A 14780-nucleotide genomic window follows, 5' to 3' on the forward strand; every position below is an offset into this window, starting at 1 on the left:
AAGCTATAAAAGTTCTATACTATACTTTTGTTTAGCACAGAGAATTTAGAAAAAGCTCTTTAGCATTTTATAATCTGGTCACAACCTACCTCTCCAATTTCATCTTTGCCTCTCTTCCCCTCAATCCTCCAACTAAACAGTTTATTTACTCAAATTGCATTCTATTCTCATCAGCCTCATGAAATAAGTCAAAACTCAGCTTTACACACTTCTTTTACAAGGACTCAATTCAGCCATTTAGAAGAGTCTCAGTAGTCACTATCACATATTTTATACTCCTGTATATGACACTACTTTCAAATTACACAGAAATGTGTTTCCTGAGAACAAACATTGCCAGAGAATAAGGCCATAAACCAAACTTAATAATAAAATGTGTTAACTTTTTTAATATAAGGGACATACATGAAGTTCATGGAAATTATTCCATATCTTTTCATTTTCCCAAACTTTTGAAATCCCCTTCATATGTGAAATAAGAAAAGACATTTTTAAAAAGCTGGAGTAAAAAATATAGCTGTAACTGAATCAGAAGCAATTCGTTAAATATTATATAAGAAACCCTTGAACATTCTCTCAAATATATTTGACAGAAGACAAGCCAGGAAGCTAGAACGTTGTTAAAAATATGCTTTTATAATATCGACAAAACAGAAAAGTATAACTAAATAAAAATAAACCTAGAAGTACTTTTAGAAAAAAGGTAAATATTTTTAGAACACAGGTACATATTTTTAGAATTCAAGGGTAGGAAAGGCTTTTCTAAACAGTAAAAGAAGTACATCTAACTGTAAGAACACATCTTTTTGACCACCATAAAATTAAAATGTACTACCTGGCAAAAAGCATAAAATGACAAAGGATCTACATCAGAGAAGACACAGCTGCTGTTCTTTAACGTATAGTCAGCTTTAATAAATAAATGACAGAGGCCAAAGGACCAAACCCAAACCAAACTTACTGCCATGGAGTCAATGCTGACTCAGTGGCCTCTAGGACAAAGTAAGACTGCCCCTGGGGTTTTTAAAACTGTAACTCTGTACAGAGTGGAAAGCCTTATCTTTTTCCCAAGGAGCAGATGGTGGTCTCAAACCGTTGACCTTGCAGCTAGTAGCCCAATGGTTAACCACACTAGCCCAGCAAGGGTCCCAGGCAAAGGACACAATAAATAAAAGGTTACACGTGGGTAAAATAAATTAGTCACTGAATATATAAGATGTCTCACTAAAACTCACTGCCATCTAGTACATGGAACTCATAAGGGACCCTACAGGATAGGGTAGAACTGCCCGTCTCAGTTTCTAGACTGTAACTGTTTACAGGATTAGAAAGACCAGGTTTTCTACTAAGGAGCAGCTGGTGGTTTCGAACGACAAACTTGTGATTTGCAGCCTAAAATGTAAGCACTAACATCACCAGGGCTCCTTGGAAAACACCACTGGCCCTTTAATACAGAGCTTTCAATGGGTTCGGAAGAAGTGAAACAAGAGACACCTGAATTTTTACAAGTTGCATGATGCTTCATGATAGAGAGGATGGGGGAAACATGGTTGAAACCCTGAAACAGACTCAGAAGAGACATCATGAGTCCTTTCAGGAGTCTGATACATGAATTTCAATTACAAGCAGGAATGTGAAAGCTAAACGCATAATAATACACTGTAACTTCTGAGAAGGCTGTAGCCACCTGTGAGTGGGACAGCAATGTTCCAAAGTCCTATTTTAATAGCTGGTGGTTTCAAACTACTGACCTTGTGGTTAGCAGCCTAATGCAAAAGCATGTCACCAGGAGGACTCTTTCCACCTTGCAAAGTTGTTATTTTATCTTTTAAGGAAAATATAGAAAGAAGACCAAACTAGTAAACACAAAAAAACTAGGGCGTGTGGTATGATAAAAAATAACACTGAATGACTCACAGAATTTCATTTTAGACTAAGAAGCCACTATCGATGCTATAAAGTTTTCAACTATAGCTTAAGTTATCACATTCATATTAAATGTCTTGTGAAGCCAAAACCAAGGGAATGTAATAATAATGAAAATTGTGGGCACTAAGAACTACAGAAAGTAATTAATTTTTAGGAGAAAAATTATTCCAACCGCTATTTAGTTAACCACTGATCCTGTATAATTTCAGTGTTTTTCAATCTCCAAAGGAAATCTTAAAAAAACCTAAGTTCATGCAACAATGTTTGCAATAACATTATACACATTGTTGTTGAACCCATATCTTAATATACATGCGTCTAGAACAGTGGTTCTCAACCTGCCGAATGCTGGGACCCTTTAATACAGTTCCTCATGTGGTGAACCCCAACCACAAAATTATTTTCACTGCTACTTTACAATTGCAATTTTGCTACTGCTATGAATTAGGCGACGCCTGTGAAAAGGTTGTTTGATGCCCCCAAAGGGGCCGCGTGACCCACGGGTTGAGAACCACTGGTTTAACCCCTGCTCTGGAGCCTAGTGGTATAGTAGTTACTTCGGCTATAATCTGCATGGTTGGCCATTTGAAATCACTAGTGGAAAGGCTGTACTTTCTACTTCTATAAATAGTTTACAGTCTCAGAAACTCATGGGGGGTGCTATAAGGGAACAATGACTCGAATGAGTTTTGTTTTGTATTGAGACCCTACTCCAAAAACTTAGCTATATGTCCATGAATGTAAAAACAAACTGAGTAAATATGTAAAAAAGGAATAGTTCTTCTAGAAAGAAAAATTACTACAAAACAAATGACAACAAGAGATTATCATCAAATACCAGGAAATGATTGTTGCTTAAGTTAGTGGCAAAAATTTGAGGGGGGGATGGGAAGGGATATTTACACAGTCTCAAAGTATCTTTCATAAAAGTTTTATTAATCAAAAACCAATTTTCCAGGGGAAAATCGTGATTTTTTTTCCAGGGGAAAAAAATAGCACATGCTATTTTAACCAAGTGATGTTGGCCAGCAGCACCAGTAATAAAATATATTAACATCATGTAACCTCTGATAAAACACAGCATCACTTCTATAGAATTCTTGCCAAAACTGCATAGCCTCTGGGATCTGGGATCAGGCATCAAAGACCCAGAATAAAAAATCATAACAACATGAATGAGGTGGAACATGGATGGAGTGGAGGCCCAAAGCCTATCTGTAGACACTTGAACACGCCCTCACAGAAGAGAGGAGCCAGTCAGGGTACAGTATAGCACCAATGAAACTTACAACTTTCCTCTTAGTTCTTTAATGCTCCGCCCCACCCCCCACTATCATGACCTGAAAGTCTTCTACCTTACAAATCTGATTAGACCAGAGCACGTACACTGCTACAGATAAGAGCTCGAAACACAGGGAATTCAGGATAGATAAACCCTTCAGGATCAATGAGAGTAACCATACTAGAAGGCGAAACATTAGGGAAACCAAAACTGAGTCTCGCTCTACAAAACAATGGATCAGTGCACATTAAAAGTATGAAAAAATAAAAATAACTTGGAGGGAAATGAGAAATTGAACAAGATCTACAACTTGAATTGTATATGTTTAAGTTAGGTGCCAAGAAAACTGTTGGGGAAAAAAGGATTATGCCAACATTAACTTCTTACTTTTCAAAAATGCACTATAACTCTTAGATATCAATACTAGAAAAAGGTAGTTAAAGAATAAATATGAAAATAAAAGGGTAAATGGGAATTTTCTGTTCTACTCTTACAAGAAGTTTAAAATTATTTCAAAATGAAAAGTTATGAAACCTATTTGCTTAATGTTATGTAACTGAATAAACTTTAAAACTTAATTCTAGGGGACGTACAACAGAAACGTGGATGAAGGGAACCAACAGACAGTGTAAAATATGAAAATAACAGATTATCAAGGGTTCACGAGGGTGAGAGGGTAAGAGGGAGGAAAGGAAAAAACGAGGAGCTGATACCAAGGCCTCAAGTAGAAAGAAAATGTTTTGGAAACGATGATGGCAGCATATGTACAAATGTGCTCGATACAACTGATGTATGGATTGTTGTAAGAGCCCCCAATAAAATGACGAATAAAGGGAGTCTTCAGAAGGGAGAAATATAAAGGAAGGAGAGATAGATAAAGAAAAGAACTTAATTCTAATTAAGCCTTGTCGGCTGGCATCTAAAACTCTATGAATGGGTCAATTTATTTAATCTATCTGAAATGAATTTGCAACCTAAGAATGTTGTACAGTTTCTTCTTTGGGATGTCAAAGCACCTTTCTAATCTAGCAAGAAAAAAATTCGGATCTAGCAGAATCTAATTCAAAGATAATTAATGTAATACAGCATTTTAATAGTAGTATTTCAAAACTATAGTTCACAGACAGTTCATATTTGGGTTTTTAGTAAAAATTTTAATATAATCCAACCATTCAAACTGTTTATAAATTATCTGATCATTTCAGATCATAATTTCAGAAATTCAAGAATCAGTTTTCTTTTAAGAAGGTTTCCTACATATTTCCATTATACCTGAAAATGTTCTAAAGTCAATGTAATCCATCTATAGCTTTCATACAACAATTCAAAACCCCTCACAGGTGAAGATGTAAAAGTGCAAAACTTACCAACACTGTGGGGCCGACTTAACCTTACAGGATCAATGTCAACTTTCTGGACATGGGGCGGGTATTCTTTCCTAGAAAAGGAATTATCCGAGTTTAATTCTAACAGAAATACTTTTTTCAAGCTGAAAAGTTGATGGCATATTTGTATTTATTTTAAAAATAGATGTGGCTTATTTACCATTAAAAAGTGGTATAAAATAATGAGACTTACACACATACACTAAAACTGAGTAAACAGCTCTGAAAGTAGCAACTACCATATTTTTACTCAATACCGCGTGTTCTTCAGGGGCTCACTGCTGCTGTGACGACGGTAACTACAGACTGAAACCCTACGGTGCGGCTCTAATCGGGCTTGTGGGGTTGCTAGGCGCCAGAAATCCACTGGATGGTAGGGGTTGTGGCTTTTATAGAGTATTGTATTATACAAACTCTCAAGAGCTTTAGAATATAAAGTCTCTAAACTTCTTTGATGCAGAGTTGTAAATTCTATCCTCATGAGTGTATCATGGGGGAGGGGGAGAAAGTATAAAAATACATCAAATGTCTTAGGTGTAAGAACAGGTATTAATTACAGAAACTGCAAGAAAACTAGTAATGCTAAAGCTAGAGTATGCTAGGCCTATTCAATTGGAAGATTTCTAACCAAAAGAAATAAATTTCCTATTACTAAAATTTCATCGTTTCTTTTTTCTATCTTCTCCATAGCAGAATTATACATGCCACCACCCTACTGCTTCTAGAACCATCATAAGAATCCTACCCGATTTCTTTGCTGATAAGTTTTTCCAACTCACAAAAGACAAACAACTATTAGACTCTATATATTTTTTTAAAAAAACCAGACAAGTCTCATGAAGATTACACTCCAGGGGGCACAATGTGCCGTACAATTTCCATGAATTTTGCCAAGAAATTGTACAGTCCTTTTAGGAAAAACTTTCATTGCAGCTTGTTCCCCACTTCAATCAAACCATACTTCTACACTTGGCACTTTTGGAGTCTTACTATAAAGCTTCTTTTAGTCTATCTTTTTCTTGTCTTTTTTTTTTTGAGGGCTTCTATACTCTTTACTAATTTCTATTGATAAATTCCTTAGTGCGCTTAGGCCAGTACATCACAACTGTTTAATCCTTTGCCATATTTGAATGCCACCAGTGTTTATTTATGGCCACATATAATATTGCTCGCTGGAGATGACAGTCATCAAGCACCATCTGTTAATGTAGACCATGTACTAAGTACCAAAACTGGAACTCAAATCCTCTGGATCCAGTAGAGAACAGGAGCAAGACAATGACCAAGTAGCACATTTGGGGGGTAAAGGGGAGAGACTCTGCAGAGACCAGCACAGAGGGGCTACGGAGAGGGCTATCCTACACTTCCACACTGCAAAGTTCTCAGCATAAAGAGTAAACCAGGGGTGTTCATACTCCACAAAGGGTAGGTAGATTCTGGGCTCCCCCCACATGAATCTAGTCCCAATCCAAGAACAATGTGTTCTTCTAACATGGCCATGCTCAGTACCCGCCTTCATGAAGAGATGATGGAAAAATGTGGTAAAGAAACAGATGGTGCCTGGTTATTAATTAGAATAGTGTGTGGCGTTTTGAAGGCTTGTATTCAAATAAGCCATTATCTAAGTGAGGAGTCAACTAAGTCCACACTGAAGGACACCAGCCTTCACAATCCAAGGATAACAATAACAAAATCCAAATATGAAGGGGAAAATATCAGAGCTTAAATTGTGAACACCCAATTTGTAGGAGGCTATGAAGGACAGTGAGGACCCAAAATCCAACTGCAGAATAACTAGTCAGATTGAGGATCTGGCAGATCCCTTCTAGCCACAAGTGAGGGACTCCAAGAGCTTTACTATCGGATTATTGGAAGCTTGATTATGGTGGATTGAAACATGGTATAATAAGCTTGATCAGTTTCCCTCGACCAAAATTGAATTTGCTCTAGGTTCAAATATTTGTTTGTTGCACGAGACAGGAATTTATTCTCTGCTTTTTAAAAAATATTGTTGGTAGTCTTCTCTTTCTTACTCTTTCTTTTTTATCTCTGTTTTTATTTCTGTTTGTTTTTGTTCTTGTTTCTGTTAGGTTTCCGTCTGTGAAGCATAGGAGAGGATGCACAGAGAAAGTAACTGATGCAGGAATGGGAATGGGAAGGGTAAGGAATATTGGGCAACAACCAATGAATGCAGGAGGGGGGAGGGAGCACGAGCACTTACTGTGATTGATGTATAACAACTCTTTTTAAAAGTGATTTAACTATTGAAGTATATGATATAGCAATATTATATCAAGAAAATGTTTTTAAAAAACACTTGATCATGGATAACAGAGGAAGAATTTTTGCTTACGGGGTAATGAGTTTATGATATGGGAAAAAAGTAGAGTAATGGTTGTACAACACGAAGAGTATAATCAATGGCTCTGAATTATACATGTAGGAGTTGTTGAATTTGGGCTTATACATGAGTATATATGGTAACTCCAGCTGTTACGCAGTTCCACTCGTGTCTTTTTGTTGTTCGCACTTGTGGCTTTGTGCATCCTTTACTCTATTTCTGATTCTTGAGAGCAATACAGAATACAGGATATGCTTAAATTAGCCCCTTATATTTTTATAGATATATTTAACCTGATTACTATAAGAACAAACTTCATTTTATTCTTTCACCTTGCTTTATTAGGTTTCTAAAAATATTTTATACTACTAACCTGAAAGTTTTTGGTTTTTTTTCTAGTTTGTAAAATTTACTCTTTCTTTCATTTTTGGCCTCATTAATTTAAGAAATATCTACTTTTCCACTCTCAAACTATATTACAAACGTATTGACCAAGTAGTGCTAACAGGTTACCAGGATTTCAACAAGGTATTCTATTGCCTACGCAACAGTATGGATACAGACCTTCAAAATCCTTTACTTCCCAATCCTACTATTGCCATTAGGTAAATTCTAACTCACAGCAAACCCAATACTGCCTTCCTCCTTTTCAAAGAGAAAAAAAACCCCAAATCTTTAAAAATTACCTCTCTGTCCACAATATTTAGATCTTTCTGGGATGGTTTGAATAATATTAGCCTATTATTAATTTTCTTTTACAGCATTATGTCTGTTTAGAATAAATTTAGATTTAAATAGAACACCATTAACTTGTTTTCAACTATGTCAAACTAGAAATCATACTCAAGATATTTTTAAACACATATATAGATATATTCAATATATTTATCAGGCACAAAATTTCCTTGACTAAAATACAAAACTTCTCTGCCTAGTTGTTAAAGTACAATAACCTGTCTTAGTCACCATGATATCCTTATGTATACAACATAGTATATATTCAATAAATATTTATAATAAATAAAAGCATATGTAACTACAAGATAATATATAACAGTATATTTACCAGGTCAACAATGTGATAAATACTATAAGCACTATAAATAAAATGATGAACATGCTGTGAAAAGAAATCCATTAACCAATGGAGAGCCCATGTCTAGCAATTAATATATAATATGTCCTAATTTAAGCATCTGAAAGATAGTAACATTTGTTTATATTTATTAACTGAGCAAATTGATTGGAGATTAAATATTCTGCTTGCTGTCTTACCACTTAGACGTTTCCTAGTCTAATCACTTTTTTCTTCCCATTTTGAAAATATCATTTTATTGGGGGCTCATACAATTCTTATCACAATCCAGATACATTCATTGTGTCAAGCATATATGTACATTTGCTGCCATCATCATTCTCAAAACATATTTGCCTTCTACTTGAGCCCTGAATGTGAGCTACTCATTTTCCCCCTCCCTTCCCACTGCCCCTACCTCATGAACCCTTCAAAATTCATAAATTATTATTATTCTGTCATATGTTACACTGTCCGACGTCTCCCCACAGCCTCTTCTCTGCTGTTCAGACCCCAGGGAGGAGGCTGTATGTAGATTTTGTAATCAGTTCCCCCTTTGTATCCCACATTTCCTCCACCCTCCAAGCATCACCACTCTCATCACTTGTCCTGAAGGAGTCATCTGTCCTGGATTCCCTGTGATTCCAGTTGCTATCTGTACCAATGTACATCTTGTGGTCTAGCCAGATTTGTAAGGTAGAATTGGGATCATGATAGTTGGGGGGAGGAAGCATTTAAGAACTAGAGGAAAGTTATGTTTCATTGTTGCTACCTTGCACCCTGATTGGCTCATCTCCTCCCCACAACCCTTCAGTAAGGGGTGCCTGGTTGGCTACCAATGGGCTTTGAGTCCACTCTGCATTCACCCACATTTACAATGGTATGATTTTTTGTTCCTTGATGCTTGATACCTGATCCCTTCGACAGCTCATGGTCACAGGCTGGTGTGCTTCTTCCATGTGGGGTTTGTTGCTTCTGAACTAGATGCCCACTTGTTTATCTTCAAGTCTTTAAGACCTCAGACAGTATATCTTAAGATAGCCGGGCACCATCAGCTTTCTTCACCACATTTGCTTATGCACACGTTCGTTTTCATTGATCCTATCAGGAAGGTGGACACCCACTGATATGATTTTTAGTTCTTTGATGTCTGATAACTGGTCACTTCTACACCTTGTGGTCAGACAGGCTGGTGTGCTTCTTCCATGTGGGCTTTGATACTTCTCAGCCAGATGGCCGCTTGTTCATTTTCACTTTCCATTGTTTTTTACTAAGAAAACTTATCCTTTTCTTCCTTTAATTCTCTTTTTAAAAAAATAAGTCATGCGCACTGCTCAAATATTTACTCTTATAAATAAACTTTAGGATCAACTGGTTTAATTTCTTAGCACAACCGTTCTTGTGCAAATGCTGCATAAAATTCACCTTAGGAAGCATTTGCATCAAATAACAATATTTTTACTAAATAGAAATGCAATATATACCTTCAGTTATAGTCTTTATGTAATCTATAGACATTATTAATTTTACTACTAGAAATTGCATTTAGTAGCTATCATAAATGAGATCTAGTCTTTACAATATATGCTCTGCCCCGTAACAATAACCCAATTTTTAAAAACCCAGAAAACAAATTGTGGTGAGAGTGCAGTGTGATTGGAAGTCTATACAGTGCTGGAGGGTGTGTAAGCATGTACAACCACTGTAGAAACAGTTTGGTGCTACCTAAAATAACTGGGAATAGAAAAATCTATGATGCAAAAAATTCTCTGATGAACATAAGAATCATGAACAGACATGCTCTCCCATGTTTCTTGCAATACAGTTCATAATAGCAAGAAACTGGAAACAGCCCCAAATCCATCAATTAAAAAAATGGATAAAGAAACCCTGGTACATATACACAATGGAATGCTATGCTGCTCTAAAACAGTGATGAAGCCACGAAGCACCTCAATTTGGATGGACCTAGACACCATTATGTTGCATATCATCAGTTCATCCCAAAAGAATAAATATTGTAGGAGATCACTACTATAAGGATAAACACCAAGACAGAGGCAGGCATCTATTCTCAGATCATGTAATATTCTAACCCAGTATGTCAAACAATGAGGTGATGTGCCTGCCTAATAATGTTCATGGAGCTATATATCACCCCTTATTTGCATATCTTAAATACCACTTTGACAAGGAGGCATCAGCTCAGTTAGGGTCAGTTTCTCTTTGTTGAGAGGAGAGGGAGAAGACCAATCAGTTCTTACTATATAAGATGATTCCAAATCAACAGACAATTCTACAAAAGTGCTTTGTGAACTTTAATGAAAAGTCAAGTCTAGAGGTGGGGGTGGGGAGCAGATCTGTCTTTGAGGATGTGGTTATACCTCTGTTGGAGGGTAAACCAGGTGGGACAATTACCATTTAAAAAATGCCTATATTTAAAAAAATGCTTATATTCAAGCAGGAATATATTGTTTTGAAACTGATTTTGGTAGCAATTGTACAATACTGCTTGATGTGATTGAATTATGGAATACAGATATGAAATCTGTATTAATCCAAATACAATGGGTAAAACAACAAAAAATGCTTATATATACTTCTAGTCTTCCAATGGTAGAGTACTTTTGTTATTATGTTCTTAATGAAGCACTTTTGTATGAATTTCTATCCAGCCCTTGGTGACCTAGATCACATGCTATATAGACAACTGGGACATTATACTTTCTCCTTTCTAAGTGTGCAATCACCTTCACAGGCTACACCACAAGGATCAGATTTGGAAACCCCACTAAATTAATAGGACATTACCTTAAAGACACCTGTAGCAGATTAAAGAAATTTAATAGTCCCTTAGTCTTAATGTCAAAACACGCTGGTGGAAAAAGTTATGGGGTTGGAAGTCATTGGACTTGAATTCAAATCCCTTCCTTTGAGCAAGCCCAATAAATGGCAACTTAATATTTCCATTGAAATATATTAATGTATGTGTATATATACACAAACATGCTCATTGCCATTGAACCAATTCTAATTCATGGTGACCCATGCGGACAAGGTAGAACTGCCCCTGTGAGTTTCCAAAACTGTTAACCATTGATGGGAGTAGTCAGCCCCCACCTGGTGGTTTTGAACTGCACACATCTTGTGGATTGCAGACCCGTGTAACCACACCACCACCAGAGTTCCTACGTATGTGTACGTACACACACACACACACACACACACACATACAGAGAGAGAGAGAGAGAGAGAGAGAGACAAACTTCCTCTCTCTACTTGATTAGAATCGAAATGAAGAAAAGTACTAATTGCTAATACTGTTAATCTATAGTCTACCAAGTTTTTTTCAACTCTTACTAGCAGTGCTAAGGTTTCAGATGGATCGCATAATTACAAGAAAAAACATATAAATAAAACACATCTGAATATAATTTTTATTATCAGACATCTTACAAAAGCAATCTACATCCCTCACAAAATAATTTGATGCTATTTACTATGAAACATTAATAATATTTCTAATCTAGTCCAAAGAATTCATTTAGTGAAATTATATATACATTGTTCTTTATTAAAGTATTATATAAAGTAGCAGGAGGAAAAATTATAAATAGGATATTTTTAAAAAGAAATTTTATGGCACTTCTTCATAACAAGCTATTATATAGTATTAAAAACCAACTTAATGACATAAAATGCTAGGATATACTCTTGAGTCATATTTCAAAACATACAACCAGGTGTGCCATTATGATCTGATACCAGCAAATATATCATAAAGTGCGTAAGATGGGAAAAACAGGAAAGAAATGTATTAAAATCTTAATGATTGGGAATCCAGGACAGGTGATCCCTTCAGGACCAGTGGTGAGAGTGGCAATACCAGGAGGGTGGAGGGAAGGTGGGGACCGATTACAAGGATCTATATATAACCTCCTCCTGGGGGATGGACAACAGAAAAGTGGGTGAAGGGAGACGTCGGACAACGTAAGATACGACAAAATAATAATTTATAAATTATCAAGGGTTCATGAGGGAGGGAGTCAAGGACGATGGGAAAAAATGAGGAGCTGATACCAAGGGCTCAAGTAGAAAACAAATGTTTTGAGAATGACGCTGGCAACCAATCAATGTACAGATGTGCTTGACACAAGGGATGTATGTGTGGAAGACTTGTTTGAGGCCCCAGTAAAATGATCTTAAAAAAAATCTTAATGATATAATTTCCTATTCTAAGCACTTTTAAATGTTTTTGAAATCTCTAATTATACCTGTCTTTTCAAATATAACCTTTAAATATTCCTAGCAATTTATTTACATTATTTAAAAATATTTTACCTTAAAATTATTTATATGTACACAGATTTTACAAATAAAAAAATTCATTGGATTTCTTTTTTTATTAGTTAGAATACTACTGTGTTCAGGTATATGATGAGACAGCAGGCCCTGTATAGGGATGGGGGTGGTGGAAGGAGGAGACAGTTCTAATACCAGGTTATATATTCCAGATTGCTGGTACTACCACAAGCACTGAATCTACAACTGAATTTGTCTATAAAGTCAGAATGGGATTTGAGTCAGTCAAGTTGTCATAAATCATCCCAAAATACCAAGAATGAGCAGTAATTTTTTTGGGGTGTGTAAGCTCTGAATTTTAATAGTTATATTTATTTCATCAGTTTTAAATTTAAAACACACCTCACTATGCTCAGTAGTCAGCACAATTAGTGGGGAAAATTAAGATTGTCAGATTCCTCAAGAGCACTTATTATATAAATCTATTTTTTATAAATAAATCGTTTAGATCTAATTAAGTCCCTTATGTGTGAAGAGATAAGGACAAAAGATCCTCTGTTAGTCTTCAAAGATCAAAAACTTATTTTAAAGAGGTGGCTTACTGTTAAAAGGTGAGGGGGAAAAAGACTTGTGAAAAAAATTCCTTCTTGTCCCGGGTTGCTGCAACAAGAGGAGGAGGACCACAGCAAGGTGAGGCTCTTCTCCTCGCGCAGGCTGCAGGGTGCGGGCCCCGCCAACGTCCCGTGCCTGCATCCCCGCCCCTACCCCACTGTCACCCCTCTCCCCGATCGTCACCCCCCCCCCCCCCCGCGTGGGTCCTGGCCCTGCTCCCGAGTCTCCGAGCTTAAGGGCTTCGCATGCGGGCTGCACCTGATGGAATCCGAGAGGCGCACCCATGAGACCGACGGAACCACTCTCGGGCTGGTCTCTGGAAACTTGGGGACAGGCTTTTACATTAAACTCTTTTAAATCTTTTAAAATAAATAAATAAAAATTAAAAAATTCCTTAACAGTAGTGAGAGTAGTGATAACATGGGTAGAAGGATGGCCAAGGAAGGGGAAGGGGGAAAAAGGCAGAACCCATACAATTGGATATATAGCACCCGCCCAAAGAGGTCAAATAACAGAAATGTGGATGAAGGGAGATAATAAACAGTGTAAGATATGAAATAATAAAAATATATAATTGATCAAGGATTCACGAGGATGGTAGGGAGGGGAAAAGAGAGGAGCTTATACCAAGAGCTCAAGTAGAAAATGTTTTGGAAATGATTATGGCAACATATGTACAAAAATGCTGGATGCAATTAATGTATGGAATGTTATCCAAGCTGTAAGAGTCCCCAATAAAGTGATTTAAAAAAAAAAAAAATTCCTTCTTACTGTAAAATTTACTGATACAAAAATTCTTCTAGTTTATCTCTAGCATGAAATAATTTTAAAATAAGGATCCAAAGGATTAATGGGCTAATTACAGTTGTATAGTAAATAAGTTGTCAAACAAAATGCTTGTTTTCATGATAATGTATTTAAAAATAGTCTTTTATTACAGAGTTGCTGTTTAATATTTAATTTTCAAGGGTTTACAATCCACCAGGAACCTTAGTACAAAAGACTGGACGAATTTCATTAATAGCACATTTATAATGATGTCAGTTTTAAATAATTATCTCACTTGCTCCTCACAAACTACCTTTAAAATTGGGCAAATTTGTTATCCCCTTGATATAGCAAGTAACGTGCCTACTGGTTATGGTGGTAGATCAATTCTCTATCTTCTGACTCTTCTCTATCTCTCTGCCACTGAGTCAATGCTGACTCATAGTGACCCTAGAAGACAGGGTAGAACTAGGTTTCTAAGATTGTAACTTTTGGCTCTTAAAGCTTCTATCACAATCCATATGTATATATCCATTTTGTCAAACACATCTGTACATATGTTGCCATCATCTTTTTCAAACATTTTCTTTCTACTTGAGCCCCTGGCATCCGCTCCTCATTTCCCTCCCTCCCCTCCCCAAAACTCCCTTGATAATTTATAAATTCTTTTTTTTTCATGTCTTACATCACATGCTGTCTCATTTCACCCACTTTTCTACTGGTTGTCTCCCTGGGATAGGGCCCATACATCCGTCATTGTGATCGATTTCCCCTTATCACACACAAACCCCCCACCCCACCCCGCCTTACCCTCCTAGTATTGCTGTTCCCCTTATTGGTCCTGAGGGATTTATCTGTTCGGACAGAAGTAGAAGGGGCAGCTGGTGGTTTTAAACTTCTGACTTGGAGGTTAGCAGACCAATGGGTAACCTGTACGCTATACGGCCCCTGACTCCTATTCCACCATAATTCTAACAAGAATGTAAGCTCCAAAAGGGTAGGGATTTGTCTGCTCCTAGAAAGAGCTTATACTCACAGGGACATCAAGTCCATTCCAACTCGTAGCACATTATGTTGTTATATGCT

At 36.6% G+C, this 14780-nt stretch overlaps 1 protein-coding gene across 7 annotated transcripts in view; it reads right to left on the reverse strand.

Annotated features, from left to right (window-relative positions):
* Positions 1 to 14780, reverse strand: part of SENP6 (SUMO specific peptidase 6) — a 115818-nt gene that overhangs the window by 57846 nt on the left and 43192 nt on the right. For all 7 annotated transcript variants that reach the window (XM_075554880.1, XM_075554878.1, XM_075554879.1 and 4 more), the window contains one exon: positions 4579 to 4649. In XM_075554880.1, the coding sequence (XP_075410995.1) occupies positions 4579 to 4649 (71 nt within the window). The remainder of the gene's footprint in view (positions 1 to 4578; positions 4650 to 14780) is intronic.

The sequence above is a fragment of the Tenrec ecaudatus genome, chromosome 7, assembly GCF_050624435.1.
Source record: "Tenrec ecaudatus isolate mTenEca1 chromosome 7, mTenEca1.hap1, whole genome shotgun sequence".
Lineage (NCBI taxonomy): Eukaryota > Metazoa > Chordata > Mammalia > Afrosoricida > Tenrecidae > Tenrec > Tenrec ecaudatus.